The 22823-nt window shown below is 42.5% G+C and overlaps 1 protein-coding gene across 1 annotated transcript in view; it reads right to left on the minus strand.

Moving 5' to 3' along the window:
• LOC126188671 (A disintegrin and metalloproteinase with thrombospondin motifs adt-2-like) overlaps positions 1–22823 on the minus strand; it is a 204890-nt gene that overhangs the window by 11342 nt on the left and 170725 nt on the right. The window contains exons 13-15 of the mRNA XM_049930276.1: positions 17893–18013; positions 15713–15816; positions 1110–1233 (exon numbers count right to left, since the gene is read on the minus strand). Coding sequence (XP_049786233.1) covers positions 1110–1233; positions 15713–15816; positions 17893–18013 — 349 coding nt within the window. The remainder of the gene's footprint in view (positions 1–1109; positions 1234–15712; positions 15817–17892; positions 18014–22823) is intronic.

Genomic DNA, 22823 nt, shown 5'->3' on the forward strand with positions numbered 1-22823 from the left:
CATGAGGTTGTCTCCGTATCCGTATATATCCATCCGCTTGATACAATTTGAAACGAGAATCGTCCGACCAGCCAACATGTTTTCAGTTGTCAACAGTTCAATGTCGGTGTTGACGGGCCCAGGCGAGGCTTAAAGCTTTGTGTCGTGCAGTTATCAAGGGTACACGAGTGGGCCTTCGGCTCCGAAAGCCCATATCGATGATGCTTCGCTGAATGGTTCGCACTGTGACACCTGTTAATTGCCCAGCATTGAAATCTACAGCAATTTGCGGAAGGGTTGCACTTCTGTCTCGTTGAACGATTCTCTTCAGTCGTTGTTGTTCCCGTTCTTGCAGGACCTTTTTCCAGCCGCAGCGATGTCGGAGATATGATGTTTTGCCGAATTCCGGATATTCACGGTACACTCGTGAAATAGTCGTACTGGAAAGTCCCCGCTTCATCAGCACCTGGGAATGCTGTGTCCTATCGCTCGTGCACCGTCTATAACACCACGTTCAAACTCACTTAAATAGTGATAGCCTGCCATTCAAGCAACAGCAACCGATCTAATAACAGCGCCAGACACTTGTTGTCTTATATAGGCGTTGCCGACCGCGCGGCCGTATTCTGCCTGTTTACATATCTCTATATTTGAATAAGCATGCCTATGCCAGTTTTTTTTTTTTTTTTTTGAGTTTGAGGTATAACGTCATGATACAGTGATTCATACGTTACTGCAAGAACATCGGATAAGTAGTAAGCGGATAAGTAGATGCTTCACAGCAACTGACAGTTGTTCCTTAACAAATGTCAAGCAATGTAGCAGCAAAGGTTGCGGAATTAAGAGAGATGACACTGTAGGAGTAGAGGAATCAGTCTGATTGGGTAGCTTATTGATTAAAGTTCAAAAGCACGTTCACTTGCAATAAACGTATAAATCAGTAGCTTCCGACGTCAGCACTATTGGCTCTGTTTCCTTGCAGGACTATAAGGGTACGTATCAAGGGATTTCTGTCACGTTGATTATACTCTGCCAGCCGGCAAGAACATGTTTCAGAGGTGTGTAAGATACTTCTCCAAGCGACTGGCCCACTAGCTTTCGAATTTGTGTGGAATGCAGAGGTAACTCACCGGTTTCGTGCGGCGCCTGCAGTCCAGCCGCTTTCGGGTCCAGTTCTGGCAGCAGCTTGGAGAACTGTCCACAGGCCGACGTCGCGTACGCCGCCGCCGTCTGCCGCTTACTCTTCTTGCACAGCTGCACAGGGATGAATACAAGGCGTTAACAGGAGAAACAAAAATTAATAAACTATTTTAGTAAGGAACTTTCATTTGAAAATGCACAATTAACAAAGGTCATCGATTTGAAAACACAATGTTAACAAGAGGTATCCATTTAAAAACCAGCGTTAACAGGGGACATTGGTCTAAAAATACAGCGTTAAGATGGGACACAAGTATGAAACCACTGCTTTAACAAGGCACACGGGTATGGAAACACTGCGTTAATAAGGGGCATGGGTAAGAATACGCAGCGTTAACCATAGATACTGGTATGAATACGCAGCATAAGTAAGAAAAAAGAAGGAAGGAAAATTAGGGTTTAATGGCCCGTCGCCAATGAGGTCATTAGAAACGTAAAACAAACTCGGATTGGGTAAGGAGGGGCAAGGAAGTCAGCCTTGACTTTTCAAAGGAACCATCCCAGCATTTGCATTAATCGATTTAGGATAATCACAGAAAATTTAAATCTTGCAGATTGGACTCGAATTCGACCCATGATCCTCTCGAATACGAGTCCACTCTGCTAACCACAGCATCTCCTCGCTCAGTCGCATTAGTAAGGCCACAGATATGAATAAACTGCAATAACAAGCAATACAGATATGAATACATTCCATTGATAAGGGACGTAAATATGAATACAAGGCGTTAAGGAACATCGATTTCTAAACACTGCGTCAACACGAGAAACAGGTATGAATAGTCCGTTTTAACAAGGGACACAGCTATGGAAAGATAGTGTAAAGTGTTGTGTCGGCAGATTAGCCAACACAACGTACACTAATTTATAGAGGAGGCCGAAATGCACGCGTCAACTCACGCAGGTGGGCGGTAGTTCTGAAACAGGATACGTAATGAATGCTATAAATAAAAGTACGTAGCTTCTGGAATACTTAACTTTAATCCATCATTTGTATACAGCATTCTTGATGATACAAGTGAGACTCTCTCTAGAAATGGTTAATGGCGCCTTGCTAGGTCGTAGCCATGGACTTAGCTGAAGGCTATTCTAACTATCTCTCGGTAAATGAGAGAAAGGCTTCGTCAGTGTAATCGCTAGCAAAGTCGTCGTACAACTGGGACGAGTCCTAGTACGTCTCTCTAGACCTGCCGTGTGGTGGCGCTCGGTCTACAATTACTGACAGTGGCGACACGCGGGTCCGACTTGTACTAATGGACCGCGGCCGATTTAAAGCTACCACCTAGCAAGTGTGGTGTCTGGCGGTGACACCACATAGAGAGAGAGACGCGCTACTATGAGCCGTCTTTTGTCGGCATGGTATGATCCTACGACCACCTTGTCCGTCCCATGACCTTCCGGAACGGTATGAAAATCCTGAATTGCTATAATGAACGGCCTTTCAATGGAGATGATTTGACACTGTTTTCCTCTTGTTTATTTATGACAAAGCATCCAGCTCATATCTGTATTGTGTGGGCGACTGCGATGATTGTTTGATAAGTACACTGATCAGCCAGAGCATTACGCCCACCTACCAAATAGCCCGTATGTTCACCTTAGGCATGGATAACAGTGGCGATGAATCATGAGATGGAGCAATGAGGCCTTGCTAGGTCATGGAGCGAGTTAACACAACATCAGAACACACAAGTCACCTAGTTACCGTAAATTCAGGGGAGGGAGGCGACGAGGCCAGATGCCACGTTCAATCACATCCCTGATCGCATTCAGATCTGGCAAGATGGTGGCCAGCACATCAACTGAAACTCGCCACTGTGTTTTTCGTCACACGTATGGCCTTGTGACATGGCACATTATCTTGTTGAAAAATGCCACAGCCGTCGGGAAACATGATCGTCATGAAGGGGAGTACGTGGTCTGCAACCAGTGTATGACACTCTTTGGCCGTCATGGCACATTGCACGAGTCCCACAGGAACCATGGATGCCCACGTGAATGTTCCCTCGAACACAATGGAGCCGCCGCCAGCTTGCCTCCCTATCGCAGTGCAGGAAGACGACCCCAGAAAGACGATGGAGTCGTGCTCTCCAGTCGGCATAATGGAGAACGTATCGCGATTCATCAGACCATACAACGCTCTGCCACTGCGCTAACGTCCAGTGCCGATGGTCGCGTGCCCATTTCAGTCGTGATTGCCGATGTCGCGGTGCTAACATAGCCACGTGCATGGGTCGTCGGCTGCGGAGTCCCATCGTTAGGAGTGTTCGGTGCACTGTGTGTGCTGGCACACTTTTCCTCTGCTCTTCATTAAAGTCTGATGTTCGCCGCCAGTCATGTTTCACCAGTCTGCACACTCTACGATGTCCGACATCTGTAATTATGGGTGGCCGCCCAACCCCACGACGTCTGGTTTCGCCACATGTTTGAGACACTCGCCACAGCACTTCTAGAACACACGAAAAGTCGTGCAGTTCCGAAATGCTAGTGACGAGCTTCTGGGTCATCACAATCCGCTCTCAGTCAAACTCAAACAGATCGCATCCCCATTCTACTGATGCTACATGCGCTACATGCGCCGCGCGTGTGTCTGACTGGTAGTCATTTGTCGCTAGGTGACGCTGCAATCGCTGGGCGGGTTTATATCGACAGTACGCCGGTGGTCATGATGTTCTGGCTCACCAGTGGATGTGTCGTTAATTTTGAATATCTACATCTACATCCATATTCCGCAAGCCACCTGTCGGTGTGTGGCGGAAGGTACCTTGAGTACCTCTATCGGTTCTCCCTTCTGTTCCAGTCTCGTATTGTTCGTGGAAAGAAAGATTGTCGGTATGCCTCTGTGTGGGCTCTAATCTCTCTGATTTCAACCTCATGGTCTCTTCGCGAGATATACGTAGGAGGGAGCAATATACTGCTTGACTCCTCGGTGAAGGTATGTTCTCGAAACTTCAAGAAAAGCCCGTATCGAGACACTGAGCGTCTCTCTTGGAGAGTCTTCCACTGGAGTTTATTAATCATCTCCGTAACGCTTTCGCGATTACTAAATGATCCTATAACGAAGCGCGCTGCTCTCCGTTGGATCTTCTCTCTCTCTTCTATCAACCCTATCTGGTACGGATCCCACACCCATGAGCAGTATTCAAGCAATGGGCGAACAAATGTACTGAAACCTACTTCCTTTGTTTTCGGAGTGCATTTCCTTAGGATTCTTCCAATGAATCTCAGTCTGGCATTTGATTTACCGACGATTAATTTTCTATGATCATTCCATTTTAAATCACTCCTAATGCCTATTCCCAGATAATTTATGGAATTAACTGCTTCCAGTTGCTGACCTGCTATATTGTAGCTAAATGATAAAGGATCTTTCTTTATGTATTCGCAGCACATTACACTTGTCTACATTAAGATTCAATTGCCATTTCCTGCACCATGCGTCAATTCGTTGCAGATCCTCCTGCACTTCGGTACAATTTTCCATTGTTACAACCTCTCTATATACTACAGCATCATCCGCAAAAAGCCTCAGTGAACTTCCGATGTTATCTACAAGGCCATTTATATATATTGTGAATAGCAACGGTCCTACGACACTCCCCTGCGGCACACCTGAAATCACTCTTTCTTTGGAAGACTTCTCTCCATTGAGAATGACATGCTGCGTTCTGTTATCTAGGAACTCTTCAATCCAATCACACAATTGGTCTGATTGTTCATTAAACGACTATAGGGAACTGTATCACACGCCTTGTGGAAGTCAAGAAACACGGCATCTACCTGGGAACCCGTGTCTATGGCCCTCTGAGTCTCGTGACGAATAGCACAAGCTGGGTTTCACACGATCGTCTTTTCCGAAACCCATGCTGATTCCTACAGAGTAGATTTCTAGTCTCCAGAAAAGTAATTATACTCTAACATAACACGTGTTCCAAAATTCTACAACCGATCGACTTTAGAGATATAGTTCTGCACATCTGTTCGACGTCCCTTCTTGAAAACTGGGATGACCTGTGCTCTTTTCAATCTTTTGGAACGCTACGCTCTTCTAGAGACCCACGGTACACCGCTGCAAGAAGGGGGGAAGTTCCTTCGCGTACTCTGTGTAAAATCGAACTGGTATCCCATCAGGTCCAGCAGCCTTTCCTCTTTTGAGCGATTTTAATTGTTTTTCTATCCCTCTGTCATCTATTTCGATAGCTACCATTCTGTCATCTGTGCGACAATCTAGAGAAGGAACTACAATGCAGTCTTCCTCTGTGAAACAGCTTTGGAAGAAGACTTTTAGTATTTCGGCCTTTAGCCTGTCATCCTCTGTTTCAGTACCATTTTGGTCACAGACTGTCTGGACATTTTGTTTTGTTCCACCTACCGCTTTGACATAAGACCAAAATCTCTTAGGATTTTCTGCCAAGTCAATACATAGAACTTTACTTTCGAATTAATTGAACGCCTCTTGCATAGCCCTCCTCACACTACATTTCGCTACGTGTAATTTTTGTTTATATGGGTGGCTTTGGCTATGTTTATGTTTGCTGTGAAGTTCCCTTTGCTTCCGTAGCAGTTTTCTGACTCGGTTGTTGTAACACGGTGGCTCTTTTCCATCTCTTACGATCTTGCTTGGCACATACTCATCTAATGCATATTGTGTGGAAGAGGAAGCAATCTTCGATGGTAGCTCATTCCATTAGAACAGCAACAAGGAGACGCCGATCCTATGACGTATACAATGGACCGGTCACCACCTACAGTGTCACATGTTTTCATTCACTGAGACAGTGTCGTGAAGTTTGAGCTTAAACTAAGTACTTACTACACGATTTGGAGATCATAAATCGTACGCTGTCATCTTTCGTCTTTCTAGCTTCTATCTAATGGAGATTAAAATTTTTCCATTCCCTCTTTCTCTCTCCCATTACCAGTAAGAGAAAATTTCGAGTTTCTCCAGGCAAAAGTGCTGGCAAACTTTTAATCAGTGTGATGGACTCTACTTAATTGTATTAATATGACATTGTTTAGGAGCAAGACTAGCATTTTTGGCAGGCTTACTCTCATTATGCAATGTCAAAATCTTGGGAAACGAAGGCTTTACTTTCTAAAGTAAAAGTAAGCAGACTATAAAACTTGTTGGAGCTAAAGCAGTAGGACTGCCTGCTACCAAACTATGAATGTTAATAGAGACTCAAGGTAAAAAATATTGTTAGCTCCGAAAACGACTGCTAGAGACGTGTACTCCTGTACAAACATATAATAGTGACTACTGAACAATCACTGAAGACGGTAAGATAAATCCTCAATACACTTCGCCGTTACTTACACATAATGAGAAGTGACAAAATCAATTACTCAAAAATATTTTTAATGTTAGATATACACTCCTGGAAATTGAAATAAGAACACCGTGAATTCATTGTCCCAGGAAGGGGAAACTTTATTGACACATTCCTGGGGTCAGATACATCACATGATCACACTGACAGAACCACAGGCACATAGACACAGGCAACAGAGCATGCACAATGTCGGCACTAGTACAGTGTATATCCACCTTTCGCAGCAATGCAGGCTGCTATTCTCCCATGGAGACGATCGTAGAGATGCTGGTTGTAGTCCTGTGGAACGGCTTGCCATGCCATTTCCACCTGGCGCCTCAGTTGGACCAGCGTTCGTGCTGGACGTGCAGACCGCGTGAGACGACGCTTCATCCAGTCCCAAACATGCTCAATGGGGGACAGATCCGGAGATCTTGCTGGCCAGGGTAGTTGCCTTACACCTTCTAGAGCACGTTGGGTGGCACGGGATACATGCGGACGTGCATTGTCCTGTTGGAACAGCAAGTTCCCTTGCCGGTCTAGGAATGGTAGAACGATGGGTTCGATGACGGTTTGGATGTACCGTGCACTATTCAGTGTCCCCTCGACGATCACCAGTGGTGTACGGCCAGTGTAGGAGATCGCTCCCCACACCATGATGCCGGGTGTTGGCCCTGTGTGCCTCGGTCGTATGCAGTCCTGATTGTGGCGCTCACCTGCACGGCGCCAAACACGCATACGACCATCATTGGCACCAAGGCAGAAGCGACTCTCATCGCTGAAGACGACACGTCTCCATTCGTCCCTTCATTCACGCCTGTCGCGACACCACTGGAGGCGGGCTGCACGATGTTGGGGCGTGAGCGGAAGACGGCCTAACGGGGTGCGGGACCGTAGCCCAGCTTCATGGAGACGGTTGCGAATGGTCCTCGCCGATACCCCAGGAGCAACAGTGTCCCTAATTTGCTGGGAAGTGGCGGTGCGGTCCCCTACGGCACTGCGTAGGATCCTACGGTCTTGGCGTGCATCCGTGCGTCGCTGCGGTCCGGTCCCAGGTCGACGGGCACGTGCACCTTCCGCCGACCACTGGCGACAACATCGATGTACTGTGGAGACCTCACGCCCCACGTGTTGAGCAATTCGGCGGTACGTCCACCCGGCCTCCCGCATGCCCACTATACGCCCTCGCTCAAAGTCCGTCAACTGCACATACGGTTCACGTCCACGCTGTCGCGGCATGCTACCAGTGTTAAAGACTGCGATGGAGCTCCGTATGCCACGGCAAACTGGCTGACACTGACGGCGGCGGTGCACAAATGCTGCGCAGCTAGCGCCATTCGACGGCCAACACCGCGGTTCCTGGTGTGTCCGCTGTGCCGTGCGTGTGATCATTGCTTGTACAGCCCTCTCGCAGTGTCCGGAGCAAGTATGGTGGGTCTGACACACCGGTGTCAATGTGTTCTTTTTTCCATTTCCAGGAGTGTATAACCAATTCCTTTTATTATTTTATTGACATTTGTATTATTTTTTCATACTGGATCCAATATATAAGGCGCCCGTTGAGAATTATTTCACCCAGCATATCTGTGACTAAGCTATTATATGACACAAATTCAGTTCTCGTTTGCAAAGTTGTTCATCCCTGCTTTTAAAAATAATTTTTATAATGCCACTTATTTGTGATGTTCTATGACTGTTTGTTTTATTTTTACTTCACAAATTCTTTTCACGACACTTTAGCATTCGCTGGACTGGCTAGCGTTCAAGACATCTTCACATGGCAGCGTTTGTCATCTATGAACCCTGTTTCAGTGCAATGAACTTACAGACTTGCGTGGTAGAACTAAAGGCGCATGATGTGGCTTACTGCCTTTTTTTTTTAAAAAAAAAAGAAAAAGAAAAAACATGTCTTCACCTAAGCAACATGAATGAAACGATTTTTATGCTCTCTTCTATATTATACGATTGAGTGAGCGCAAATTAATATGTTCTGAAATGTATTTTTTTAAATATTATAAGTAATATTATTTTGCCATATAAAGAGCTGTGACACTTTTATCAACTACGAATATTGTGAGTTAATGTCTTTTTTTAAAACATGACTGACTGTACCCACCTGACACGTGAAGATGAAGAGAGGTAAGTTTATATTTTTTTTTTTTTTAATCCTTGAACGTTTATTAGAATGTAAAGTAAACGTATTGTTTGGTCCTATAAAGTATGTAGTGCCATCGCCTTACAGATTTACCTAAACATATGTATGAATTATTAAGAATTCGTATCTGTCTGAATTAGTTCTCGGAGTGACTTGTATTGACCTGTTGAATTCGGATTATAAATGCGAATGAAAGTGATGTTTTAAAATGAGCAAAGACTGGCGTGCATTTACTGTAAGTGCAGCGTAGCTTGACACACCGTGCGGGGAATGCTGGGAACGATCTCAAGGAATTTTGTCTATCCCATCACTCCCAGCACCCCTCACACGAATTGTGGACCTGGACTGCGACTATAATAAGAACTCTGTGCCCTTCGAAGCCTGCTGCCTCACTCATTTTCTTACACTGCGATATTCCACTCATCATGTTATTTATCCAGGTATTTTCTACAAACAAAAATATTAGTATGTTAAACATGCATTCATATTTATAATCTCTCTGAGGAAGATCTATATACTACACTGACGAAAAAAATTCGAAACACCAAAAAATAATCAATGTAGAGTAATGAAATATCGGGAATAGATTTGTCTAGGTAACATACTTAAGTGATTAAAATTGCAAGATCACAGCCATTGAAAATGTGAAACTCTGGTACAATAATAGCCAATGTAGCCACCGGAATGTTGAAAGCAAGCATGCAAACTTGCATGCATTGTGTTGTACAGTTGACGGAAGTCAGTTCCATGCTTGTTGCACGTGGTCGGTCAGTACAGGGACGGTTAATGCTGCTTGTGGATGACACTGAAGCCGTCGTCCGATGATGTCCCATGTGTGGAGACAGAACTGGTGATCAAGAAGGCCATAGGAAAATGTCGACACTCTGTGAGCACCTTGGGTCACAACAGAGATACGCGGGCGAACGTTACCAATTTGGAAAATACCCCCCAGAATAGTGTTAAAGAATGGCAGCACAACACGTCGAATCGCCAGGTTGACGTACAAATTTGCACGTAGGGTTCGTGAGATAACGATAGAGATAGATTATAACTCCAGGTTTAGGTGTCTAGCACGCAGACAGGTTGACCTCAACCTAAGCAACGCACGGCCGTGATTGGTACCGAGGCAGAACCAGCTTTCGCCAGGAAACACAACAGACCTTTACCCTACACTCCAATGAGTTCTCACTTGACACCACTGAAGTCGCAAATGGCGGTGGTTTGGGGTCAGTGGGACGCACGCTACAGAGCGTCTGGCTCGGAGCTGTCCTTCAAGTAACCAATTTGTAACAGTTCGTTGCGTCAGTATGGTGCGAACTGCTGCTGAAATTGCTGCTGCAGATGCAGTACGATACACCTTAGCCATACGCGGAACACGATGGTCTTCCCTCTCGGCGGTGCCACGTGGCCGTCCGGAGACTGGGCTTCATGCGATCGTACGCTATCGTGACCATCGCTGCCAGCAAACAAATGCAGTGGCTACGTTCCAGTCAAGTCTTTTTGCTATATCACAGAAGGAATATCCAGCTTCCCTTAGCCCTATTACGCGACCTCAGCGAGGTGTTTATAATGGCGTCTTTGTCACCTTACAGACATTCTTAACTAACATCAACTTGCCACGTCCAGTCTCAAAGGTAACTAGCGTTCAGTACCGTTACAACGTGTATTTAGAGCAAACCTGATTTGCTTTCTCATAGTGATGCTACTAGCGCCATTCATATACGAACAGCGCGAAATTTGAATAGACATCATCTTTGAGGTGTATAAACACCAGTGGCGAGCGTGAGGGGAGACTTTGAGAGTTAGTCTCCCCTGTATTCGTGCTTAAAAAAGATGCAATAGTAACTCGTAACAAAAATATAAATAACTTTCTGCTAAGAGCTCTAAATGTGCGAAGACATCAGTCTTGTAACCCGCGCCGCACCCTGAGTATTGGTGTATTTGCCTACAGTGTGTAAACTTTTAGATGGAAGACCTCTCCCATAGACCGCGGGACTGCTACGGTCGCAGGTTCGAATCCTGCCTCGCGCATGGGTGTGTGTGATGTCCTTAGGTTAGTTAGGTTTAAGTAGTTCTAAGTTCTAGGGGACTTATGACCTAAGATGTTGAGTCCCATAGTGCTCAGAGCCATTTGAACCATTTTTTCTCCCATAGTACTGAATCGGTAGAAGTCGGTAAACGTCGGGAGGCTTCGGTAGGCACGCAGTTTCGACTGCTGCCAACATTACGTAGCTGACTGTGTTGTACGAGGTAGCCATTGTCGTCTGCTTCGTTATTGTTTTGCGCTGTACTGTTCTGCGTGTTTTTATTGTGCAGTTGTGCTAAACATTATCAAAATGAGTGAAGAGGCTGTACCGGTAGGCCCACGGTTAGAAGGAAACCAGTATTACGTAGCGATGCTCGCAAAATTATATTGCATGTGATTGAATGCTTCAACCCATTTACAAATCTTCAGTGAGAGCTGCTACATACACAGGACAAGGCATGCGTAGCGTTGGAAGATTCAAACGGTTTTCCAAGAATCATCCTGGCGTATCACCACAAACGCCTGGCAAGAAAAGGTGAGTTTCCATTTCAGATATTTTGTTCGCGATCACTTTGAAGGAGCCCCCTATTTCGTCCGAATTACCTTATATTTCATTTTTCCTTGCTACCGTATTGCTTTGTATGGAAACACCACTAGTTACTGTATTATTTCGAAACACATTCATTTTACGGTACATTTCCAAATTTAAAAAAAAAAATACATGCAGTGCAGAAGGCATTTTCTTATACATCTTTCTCGCTTTTAACTTAGGAAAAGAAGTGGAGAAATCGAAGTAATGATCGATGATTTCAACCAGCGTGTCATTCGCGACACGATAGCGAAATTTTATTCAGTGTGGAAGATTGTGCCGAGCCTGCGAACACTGCGTCCAGTTCGGAGAACAACTCACCAAAGTTTCATTGCAATCGGATGAATGGTTTGTGAGCGCTTAGTAGACAAACATATATACATTCATTATAGATTTTAATGTACATGACGATTTCAGTTTCGTTTGCGAACAACATTTAAAGCGAGTTTTACTTCCAAGCCTTTCGTCTGCTTTCGTGTAAGCATGACGCGCAATTTGTAGTGCCAGCACTGCAGCTGGTAGGCGTGCCTTGTCTCCCCCCCCCCCCCCCCAACGGCTCCTCCCCCCTGGCCACCCACTGCTTGCTGCTTGCTTCCTCCTCTCCCCGCACTCCCCTCACAACTCAGCCGTCTTACAGTTAACACACTGTACTTAAGACTCAACTGCTCTTAGTCTCTGCCTCCCTTCCCTTACCAGGCTGTGTGCGCCTGCACCCCCTCCACCTCACCTCTTCCACGAAGGTCAGTGGGCTGCACTTGCTAGCAGGTATCGAGACTAGTCTCTGCCGCTTCTATGCTGGCTTTTAACACGGAAGTGTACAATCGCGCGGTTTGTGTTCATAGTCATTCTTGTGTGATTTTAGTGCATATTTTCTTTGTGTCGCCAACATGAGTAAGCGAGTACTGAATACCTTATAGAATTTTTATTAAAAACGCCTTTTTACAGATTAACGTACCGTACGAAAATAAGTGCGAATTGAAGGACAAATGACCTACTCCTACACTCAGTGTAGTTTTAAGTGAAGCCAAACAAAAACTCGCTTTTTAGACAGCCTGGTACGAAAAGTATACTTGGCTGACTGTGAATGCAGTTAATAACAGATTATATGGTTATATATGTCTTCTGTTTGGTGGTGAAAGGGAATGGTGCAATGAGGGCATTTGTACAAGAACTTTGACAGGAAAGCACCAAAGCATCAGATATCAAAACGTCACCTGCAGAACAAAGAATCATTTCAGTTATTGGGCAAAAGTAGAACTGAGCACACCCTTTCTGAAGCCTCAACGAACAAGTTGTATCCAACAGGAGAGTATTGGCTTGTATTATTCAGGCAATTGTATTTCTTTGTAAACAAGAACTAGCCTTTCGCGGCCATCGAGAAGATGAATCCTCCAGCTACAAAGGTAACTATCTGGAATTGTTGGATTTACTAGCTCAAGGAGAGCAGTTAATCCAAGACCACCTGTCATCATCTTCAACCTTTAAAGGAACTTCTCCAGATATACAGAATGATGTAATAGAAATGATAACTCCGGCAGTTAATGAGAAAATAAGATCTGAAATTCAGAACTGCAATCTCATTCCGATTTCAAGCTGATGAAATATTAGACGTGTCATGCAAGAGTCAAATGAGTATAATATTAAGATACTGTATTGCAGACAAAATTGAGGACAGATTCGTTGGATTTTACGATGTTTCTGTAGATAAAACTGCTGAAGGTTTGTCAATCATTATTCATGCAATATTGAAAGAATGGAATGTGGAAAGAAAAGTGGTTAGGCAAACATATGATGGTGCTTCAGTAGTGGCGGGCAGAGAAAGAGGACTACAACAATTGGTGAAGCAGTTCTGTCCCCATGAACTGTTTATTCATTTTTACGCATACCAGCTGAATTTTGTACTGTTACATGCCTCCAAAATCACACGACAAGTACGCATGTTTGTAAGCGATTTTACATCACTCCATTCGTTTTTCAACAAATCACCAAAACGAAGTGTATTGCTAACTGAGAAAGGATTTAAACTGCCACATGCAAGTAACACTCGCTGGAACTTTCATTCCATGGCAGTTTCAACAATATCTAGTCATTTCTCAGAGCTATATAGTGTTTTTAATTATACAATTGATGATACAGACTCTCCGTGGGACCCAGAATCTCTGAGCTGCGCTGTGAGACTGAAACGACGGATGGATGATCCTACGTTTGTCGACTTGCTTTGTTTCTACCCAGGGTGCTTTTTTTATGTTGTTCACATTCTTTAATGTTCTTCAGTCAAAATCTGTCAGTATAATTGCTTGCCACGACGAAATAAGAACTGTTTTGAGAAAATTACGACAGTTAAGAACGGAAACATTCATTGATGAATGCATTAAATTTAGTTTGTGTTTGAATGGCAACTTATCATTCCGTGACAGTCAAAAAACATCTCCCAGGGCACTAACTTACGAGATACTGGATTTGCAAACTGTTCAGATGGAAGGAAGATTTCAAGAGTTTCCCCAAATTCAGTTTGTGAGCTTTTGAACGAAAAGCATTTCCCGAACTATCAAAAAGAATTCCTAAAGTTGAAACTGGTTCAGTTATTAGAAGAGCAGCCTTTTTTCAAACAAGAACAATTTTAAAATGCACTGTGTAACATATACGCTCATGTGAAAAGACACTTAACTCCAAGAATCCTCTTTGAAGTACATTGCCATCATTGATTTAGACTCCGTTTATGAAGAAACAACGAAGTTCCTGCGTTTGGTTTTGACCCTACCCGCCACTACAGCAAGCAGTGAACAAAGCATGAGTACTCTTAAACGAGTGAAGAATTATTTAAGGAATTCAATGTCCAACACCCGGCCGTCGTGATTGAGCAAGTTAGCAATAGAAAAGACACCACTTGGAGAGCTATCCAGTGGTCAGATCTCTGTAGACTGAGTTATAGACTCATTCGGGGAAAGAAAAGATAGGCGCATTGCACTTGTGTACAAGAAAATAGAAGTGCTTCTTCTCTTGCTACTGGAGTTCTACAAATTTGTCATTGTTTTTTGAAAAAGTTATTTATTATTATTATTATTATTATTATTATTAGTGGCGGCGGTAGTGGTGGCAGTAGTAGTAGTAGTAGTAGTTGTTGTTTTAATTGATGCATTTTCTTTCATTTGTTTAAATATTGTTTATTGTACTATTTTGTCTCCCTATAATAAATGTCGAGTCTGCCCAACCTTTACAACCACGCTACGCCACTGATAAACACACCTACCAACCTTCGTCTATGCCGCACAACTCCTCCTTGGCGTTCCGATTTCTTTCCGTAAGTGTATTTGGTATTTTATTTTAGAAATGAGAGCAATTACAATGTTTAATATTTTGTTGGTGATCCATTGGCAGAAATGCCAGCTGATCGATTTTGAGCTGAGACAGTCGATCCATTAGGAGTTTCAAAATTAGACATAATGTCGCAAGTCTGAGTAAAATTTGAGTGAAAGGATTTCCACGATTGGACCCTCTGCCACAATTCTCTCCGTTGTGTTACCGTTTTAATGCTGGCTAAGTTCATGGAGTTGTGCATTGCCTCCATTGGGATTTCACGTCAAGTAAACTAATTCATTCGGAGCTGGAGTTGGCATTCCATTTACATACAGCAAACACTATGTCAGTGCTTCTGGAAGAAGTTTTTTTTTAATTTATTTGTTTAAAGCTGCAGCAGGAACGAAATAAACTTGACAAACAGAAAAAAAATTGCTTAAAACTTTATTACAAGCAACAATGGATAAAGTAATACGATTATAAGTACAGCGTCCTGTACTTTTTTGTTTCCCTGTACGTGTCCACAAAATGTGTAGCTGGCGCAGTGGCGGAAAAATTATTGTGTGCCAGACATCCGTAGCTTCTGGGCTCCTCCAAAGCACGAAGATTGAGCTGGCAAGCATACATAGGCGGTGGAAATGGGTGCCGAGGCAAAAATATCGAAATGTGCTTCACAAATGCTTCTCTTCTGGACTAATTTGAGGGTGCAAATTGCAGAACACCTTTCTAAACTTTGTCCTCCATGGGCAGCTACAGATTAGCTTGGAATGATTCTCTCACTCGATAGGAATTTGACAGCTGCTGTGGATTACTGGATATCTTTGCAGACTCGTTTCTCACATCAAAATGCTCCAATGCACTATTGAGGTTGTTCTCGAGTATTCTCGAGAGTCATTAATGGTGTGCAATATTATTCCAATAAACCTAGTTTACTCCTGTGAAAAGTACTCGAGGAAAAGACAAGAGAGAACCTTCCACTAAACGTGGTATGGAATTAGCATAGTAGAAACTAAGAATCTGCTAAGAAAGGCTTAGAAAAGACTCTATCACTGTTCTGGGATTAGAAAACTGTTGATGTATGCAGAAGCACGAAAGTACGAGGCCGAACTGCGAAATAAATAAGAATTTTTGGATGCGACAGCGCAGCTACGAACCTTATCGTCCTTGCAGAGCACGACGTCGAAGCTGGGTCCGGGGCAGCCTTCTTCCGTGTTAACGGGTTTCGGGTTGTCGCAGCTGCGCCGCCGCCGTTGGAAACCTGCCAGCCAGAAGTTTTCCGTTACCCTGCTTCCATTGCATGCAATGGCTGTTGCTCTAGCAGCAATTTTCTGGCAGTACAAATTTTTCGTGGTATTACAAAAGATAGGACACGCAGTCTATTCTGTATGGTACGAAATAGGAAGAATACTTGGAGGATGTAAATCTTACATTTGTCAGGAGAATAAAAAAAACTTATCTGTTTTTGCATAATTTGTTTGTATCCAAAAAATTGATAAGGTATTCTGATACCACGGAAATATGCTGCTGAACCCATCACTCCAAAAAATAATTGAACAAATTACAAAATACATAATTAATTCAGAAGTTTCTAAAAAACATGACAGGGGCGTGACTGGTTCTGAGAGCCAGTAATTTAAAGTACGATTAATACTGAGGCACTGCGTGTGATAATACAAGTACCAAAATACCACAGTAATGTTTAAACTAGTTGCACTATAGTCAACAAACACCATTTCTCATCTCATTCAAATTTGTTACATGAGAATAACAAAATTAAATTCAAGAATAAAACTCTCTCAGTATTGACTTCTCTTACTTATACAACTGTGTTCTTGGGATCAGATGTTCCGAAGTTTACTGTAGAGCTCCCTGTGCAGCTGAGGAAAGAATGGCAACATCGTCAACAGGCCTATGTGTTCTGGAATTGTTGAACATGACTGGTCAGTCAGATGAAGTATGGTGTGACATACATCAGCTGTGGTCTTTCCTTCTTTGGAGACATTGATATTTTTTCAGTCTTATGTTTCGAATTGCGAATTTTTAATAACCACTGTAGATGGATAAATATGAGAGACTTTGATCATACCGTATTTGGAGATTTTACACGCCTGCATTGCACTTCAGCAACATCTTTAAAATCAAAGAACTCAGTTATGTGCAGTGGAATTTCATGTGGTGGGTTCATAGTTTTAGCTGGCTCAACAGTCTTCTGCAGATCTTGTGATACAAAGACCTTGTTTACTTATCATCTACCATGCGCCATCTCGTAACGAACGTTTGAAACATTTTCTCCCTCATTTGTCGCCTGGAACAAGTTGAAGGTCATGCTGCATAACAGCGAGAAAAATAACACTAAGAATGTGTTATGTGAAAAATATAGCACTTAGTACATCATTTAACATTTCCACGTTTCGTATGTTGGCCAAGTAGCTAGTAATTCGTGTTCTATGCACTGCTTACTTCAATTTATTTCCAATTTAATTGCTGTGTGTGTGTGGGGGGGGGGGGGGGGGTGCAAGAAGTGAGTGCAGAAAGTACAAGCAATCCGTCAGCAAATCCAAGCCGCATCAGATTATGAAAGCTAAATACTGGACTACAAACAGCTGAGGAAGGAAGAAAGCACGAGTTCAGCAGTAATTTGAGCTCTAGACGAGTAGTGACAGGTCGGAGTGATGTATTGGTACACTAATGCGACAGTGACACACTAAGTAATGTAAGCTCCCCAACATTAGGCTCGTTTTTGAGAGGCCTGGTTGAAATCCTCCTCTGGGCACCCAAACTGTGACTTCCGATGGCCGCCCTAAATAGATTAAGGTCAATGATTCTTTCGAGGAGGACACGATTTGATCCTCTGTGTGTGAATGCTTGTTGCTCAGAGTTCGTCAGTGGGGCATTGAAACACCATCGTCCGACACCTGAATATCTCGTGAGTGTTTGTATGTACAAGCAGTGCGGTTAATGTGAATGTCCTATGTCCATTACCAGGTACCGAGCGCGATGACGAAAAACGTAATGATTTAGACTCGAATTCCCGATCACTAGGCTTGAAATCGCTGTATAGCACTCAGTACTTAGGTTTTCTGTTCTTTCTCGGCATTCCTGTGACTAATGTCTCTTCAACAAGGCCGTATTCAGCACCCATTCCAGTTCCCATCGTAGCTAGTGTTCTAGTGTTGATGTTGGCAGAAATATAAAGTTGAATCATAAACACGGATCCGCCCTTGTTGTGAATTATCAATTCAGGTTATGAAAGATATGGCCTTTTTGTGATGGAAGTGGTGCCTTAAAGAGAAGCAAATTGAATGTCATATACTGGTTAACAAGACGGACTCACCTTTGGATTTGATGATGCAGCCCGAGGTGCAAGCTTCCGGTTTCCAGGCGCTCCAGCCCCCCTTCACGACCTTGGGCGGCTTCTTGCGCTTGGCTGCCACGCACGACCCTCCCTGGCACCACTGCAACAGCACATACCAACAACTCGTCACGGGGAGACACGACGGAAAAAAGCTACTCAGCATCGTTACTGTGGCCTATACACGGCAAACGTCACTCAAACCTAACAGCAACCTGCCGACTCGTTTTTCTTAAAACAGATTGAGTTCAAGAGCGCGCATACCGGCTTCCACTTCACAAAATTCTCAGAGGACTTTCTTCCTGAAGTAACACATCTCAAACTGTGGGAAGAACACGCACATTTACCAGTCAGGGGGCAAGGGTACAGCACCTGGGCTTTATAATGGAAATTACGCTATACTTCCCACTACAAACGCGAAACCTACTATGCTGCATATACTGAAAATATGGGATAGCTGTGTAGATATTCGTCAGTGGAAAATAACGAGAGTCGATTCAGTTAAGCAACAAGCGAAAATCTCGATGATCAGGCTAGTTACAGCTCATAGAATCGCTATGTTGTGTACTGGACGAATATTATAAAATAAAGTTGAGCGGTGCATTCTTAGTAATGATCTTTCCTTCGTGGAGGGACCACAGTCACCGGCCGCTGTGGCCGAGCGGTTCTAGCTTCTTCAGTCCAGAACCGCGCTGCTGCTACGGTCGCAGATTCGAATCCTGCCTCGGGGATGCATGTATGTTATGTCCTTCGGTTAGTTAGGTTTAAGTACAGTAGATCTAAGTCTAGGGGACTGATGACCTCAGTTGTTAAGTCTCTTAGTGCTTAGAGCCATTTGAATCATTTGGACCACGGTCACAGAGAATTTTTTGAAAGAAATTTTTATATATAGTGTGGTGTAGTGTGGCGTATTTACCAGTCAATATATTCTTGTGACTTGCATTCATCACTTGCGCTCATCTGACGAACAGAAGTGATGGATGCAGGTCACAAGCATGTATTAGCTAGTAAACACTGCACACTATACGTTAATGATCTCTCAGCAATATTGTATACACTCGTACCCTCTACAACGACAACTGGTTTCTAAGACCAGAAACATACTTTTTCAACGATTACACGTCACAGACACGTCAGACATATTTTACATTTCAACATGCACTTGAGAACGGCTACAAATCCGAAATCATGACTGTGTACAATAAAAAGAAGTCAAAAGGAGTAAATTTCTTTCAAAAAAATTTCTTTATACTTATCACCAATATAATATTGTTTTTTTTTTCAGTAGAAATTCTGAGACCAATTCTTCTGGAATTTCATTCCAGATGATTTATTTAAGCAACTGATCCTGTCAGATTTTTATTGAAGAAACTATGCAGCATAAAGGAGTAGAAAAATGTCGCTTGAATGTGAGAATGAATTAAGCGGAAAGAGACTATGGTTTGGTTAAAAATATTTACAACCCGTGAATATCTAGAAACACAGAACTAAAATATTGTGCTATACAAGTCCATGCTGCCAAGTAACATCTCTGAATTTTTTATGTGAGAATTATTTTAACTTTTTAAATAAAACAAACGTTATTGACGTTCTATATCCTTCTCTTCTGTAGCTCAAAAAGTAGCCCTCTGCCGCTAGAGGGCTCCGAAATGTATCGTGTAACGTAGCGGAATGAAACGTAACTATGTCGGTGCGTGAGAAACAGCGCATTGTAATCGAGTTTCTTACTGGGAGAGTTCGTTCACACATGGAGCACCCACTCCTTCAGCATTGCAATGCTAGACGACACACGAGCGCTGCGACATCTGTACAATCAGACGCCTTGCGTCTACTGTCGTCAATCATAGTCCAAATAGTCCCGACTTGGCCCATCCGATTTTCACCTGTTTCCAAAACATAAACAACCCCTTCGAGGACTTCACTTTGATAGTGATGAATCGGTGCAAGCAGAAGCGAGGCCGTGGCTCCATCAACAAAGTCAGACATTCTACAGTGACGGTATCAACAAACTGGTCTTTCTTTGGGAGAAATGTAGTCGAAGCCATGGTGACTACGTTGAGAAATAAATATGAGGACATGAAGAATAAAGATATGGAATATTAATGACGTTCGGTTTACTTAAAAATCTTTAAGGACTTTCAATTAAAAATTTCGGAGGCATTACTTTCCAGCACGGCCTTGTAGTTGCTTTGATGCGTGTGTAGGGGAGAGTGATGTTCCGTGGTACATTTTTCAGACTTCCGCCTCTAGCCACCTCTCTAATAGAAATTTAATATGTTTTACCATCAGATTTTTAAATGACGCCATTTTCTTTTGAAGTGATGCAGGTTTTCCTTGAAATTACAGAAATTACTCCAAAAAATTAAGGTTTGCTAAAATGAGACAAAAAATTTTCGAAGGTACAACATGGTCACTCACCTATGATCAAATATTCCAGTGAAATTTAAAAGCGTTGCAATCGTCCTGTCTGTTACATTATTACTGTAACATACTCCTACAACCAGTAAGTGAAACCAAATCAAGCAGAAGTGATACCAAAAACCAATTACAAGTTAAAACAGGTTCTGAAATAGAAGCTTTTGGAAACTAACAATAATTTCCACTCTCAAGACATTAAAGAAACTCAGTTCATTTTCATGCATCATGTGTTAGATGGAAAATAACTTCTACTTCAAGGTACAAGATGGTCTATGAACGGTGAAATGTTGCTTACCTATGCACATGTCATATGAATAGTTCTATTTCACCAAAAAATTCTGTAGCTGAAAAAGTAATTTCAAATCACTTGCAAATAAATTTTTATTCCGTTTTTTGAGTTTCGATAAATTACTTTGTCATCTTTAGACGTCTACAAAATTACGTATATTACAAATCTTTAGACCTTGGCTATACATTTATGTAAAGTATACGAAGTGTACTAAAGAAACTTACTTAGTTAAGGAGGTGTCAGTATCTTCTTCATGGAAGACTAATGTCATGATAAGCACAAAAATGTACAAATGTTTGTGATAATTATAAACACAATTTGACAATTTACAGTTACGGAAATAAAAGTATATTTTCCAGCTGATGGCTGAATTTTATATTGAAATATGTACTACAGTTGCTAAAAACTACGGACATGAATAAAACTGAAAAAGTAACAATATATTCAAAATAGCTTCAATATATTAAACGGCGCTGAAATGTGCAGAACGCGAAGTATTTGCAAATGCTGCACAAAACAGTACCTCATGTCTCACATAAGTGAAAACTATAGAAAATGGCGTAAACTGCTTATGGCGATCTCTGGTGCGCATTCCTTCATGTGAGTTTAAAATCAGTCACTAAACTGAAGTACCGAGCAAACACCATCATGTTCTCCTAGGTACACTATCCTCACCGTACAACACTCTCCCGTATGCTTAACAAAGTACAATAAACTAGATAAAATAGAGCTACTTGAAACAGATTATTAGAGAAATGACGGGTGAAATACAAACTGCAGATGGTTGGAAAATGAAAATAAATGAGAGGATCTATCAAAATATGCAACAGAATCAGAAGTAGTGGCGAAGCGATTGTTATTCTTTTTTGGACGCATCTACAGAATGAATCAAAACAGACTAATGAAATAAATATTGAACAATTAAGTAAAGCCCTGAACTATGAAGCTAAGCAATAGTCGATGAATACTTATGACGCAGAAAACAAATTACAAGCACTCCGTATAACGATTTAATCACAGACACACATAGTTACTTAGTGTAGGCGTAATGGAAATGTACTTTGTATAGCTAGTTTTTTAAACATAAAGCAGTGGGAAATCATTCTTCAAAATTCTGCCCAAAAATTACATAGTATGTATGCTTTCAACTTATAGCCAAAAGTCTTGCAATGAGCATGATCCGTAACCACTGCATATGCACTTGTAAAGAAAACTCATTCAAACACTTCATTAAACCACACAGATCACAATGTAGTTTAAGAACAAATTCTCCACTTACTACCATAAACAGAAAGCCCCTTGCTATTAATCTCATTAATATATAAGAGCACTGTGTATTGTATTCAGAAATCATCACTCTTTCAGAACAGCATCTGATGACTTTCCCTTCTTCATGTGTACCTTAAACCCATGCGAAGAACAGAATGTTTACTGCTAATGATTTGCAACCGTAGCGTACGTTTATTTCAGTTAATAACTGTTCATGTCACATATGAGCAGAGATGTGGAGAGACTTGCAGCAATAAGCGCGGACAGATGGCAGCATGACAGCGTGTTGCTATGTTACGTTCAGACATTCACAAAGCCCACGTGTGTTCTCGGTGCAGTTAATAGAAATAAGTTTATCAGAGTGGCGAAATTCCATATTCTCAATACACAACTTCTAGTATGACAATAAATCATTTCTAATGCAGAAGAGAATGATAATTCTGACTCTACAACATGAGGGATTGAAAAGGTATTACTCGATAGTAGATCAGGCTCCATTTCACGAAAAGTGTCCGAGCTATGCATCTTCTTTCCACTATCCAGAAGGATACCTTCGCAACTTCTGTACACAGAATGTTCGCAAAATAACTGTGCAGATAATTAGAATGCTCGACTGAAATAACCTATGCATCACGTGTTAGACACTTTAACCAATAACTGAAAAGATCTTATCAATAATCTTTAACACTGTAAAAACTCCGAACCAGCTCACATTGACATCAAACTGTTGCAGCACATGTGATTACCCCTGCCGGGTAGTCCACCATTCTGCCACAGCGGAGTATCAATAAGCATGCATCTAGGCGAGGCCGGTACGAACTTCGGCGGTTGTCGCTAGATTCCGCTAGTGGCGACTATACTGTTTTGCCACTACTCATCACGTGCGCCAATCGTGCACAACGATGACATCACTCTGCATCAGAAGACAACGAGCTGG

Source organism: Schistocerca cancellata, chromosome 5 (assembly GCF_023864275.1).
Source record: "Schistocerca cancellata isolate TAMUIC-IGC-003103 chromosome 5, iqSchCanc2.1, whole genome shotgun sequence".
In the NCBI taxonomy this organism is placed as follows: domain Eukaryota; kingdom Metazoa; phylum Arthropoda; class Insecta; order Orthoptera; family Acrididae; genus Schistocerca; species Schistocerca cancellata.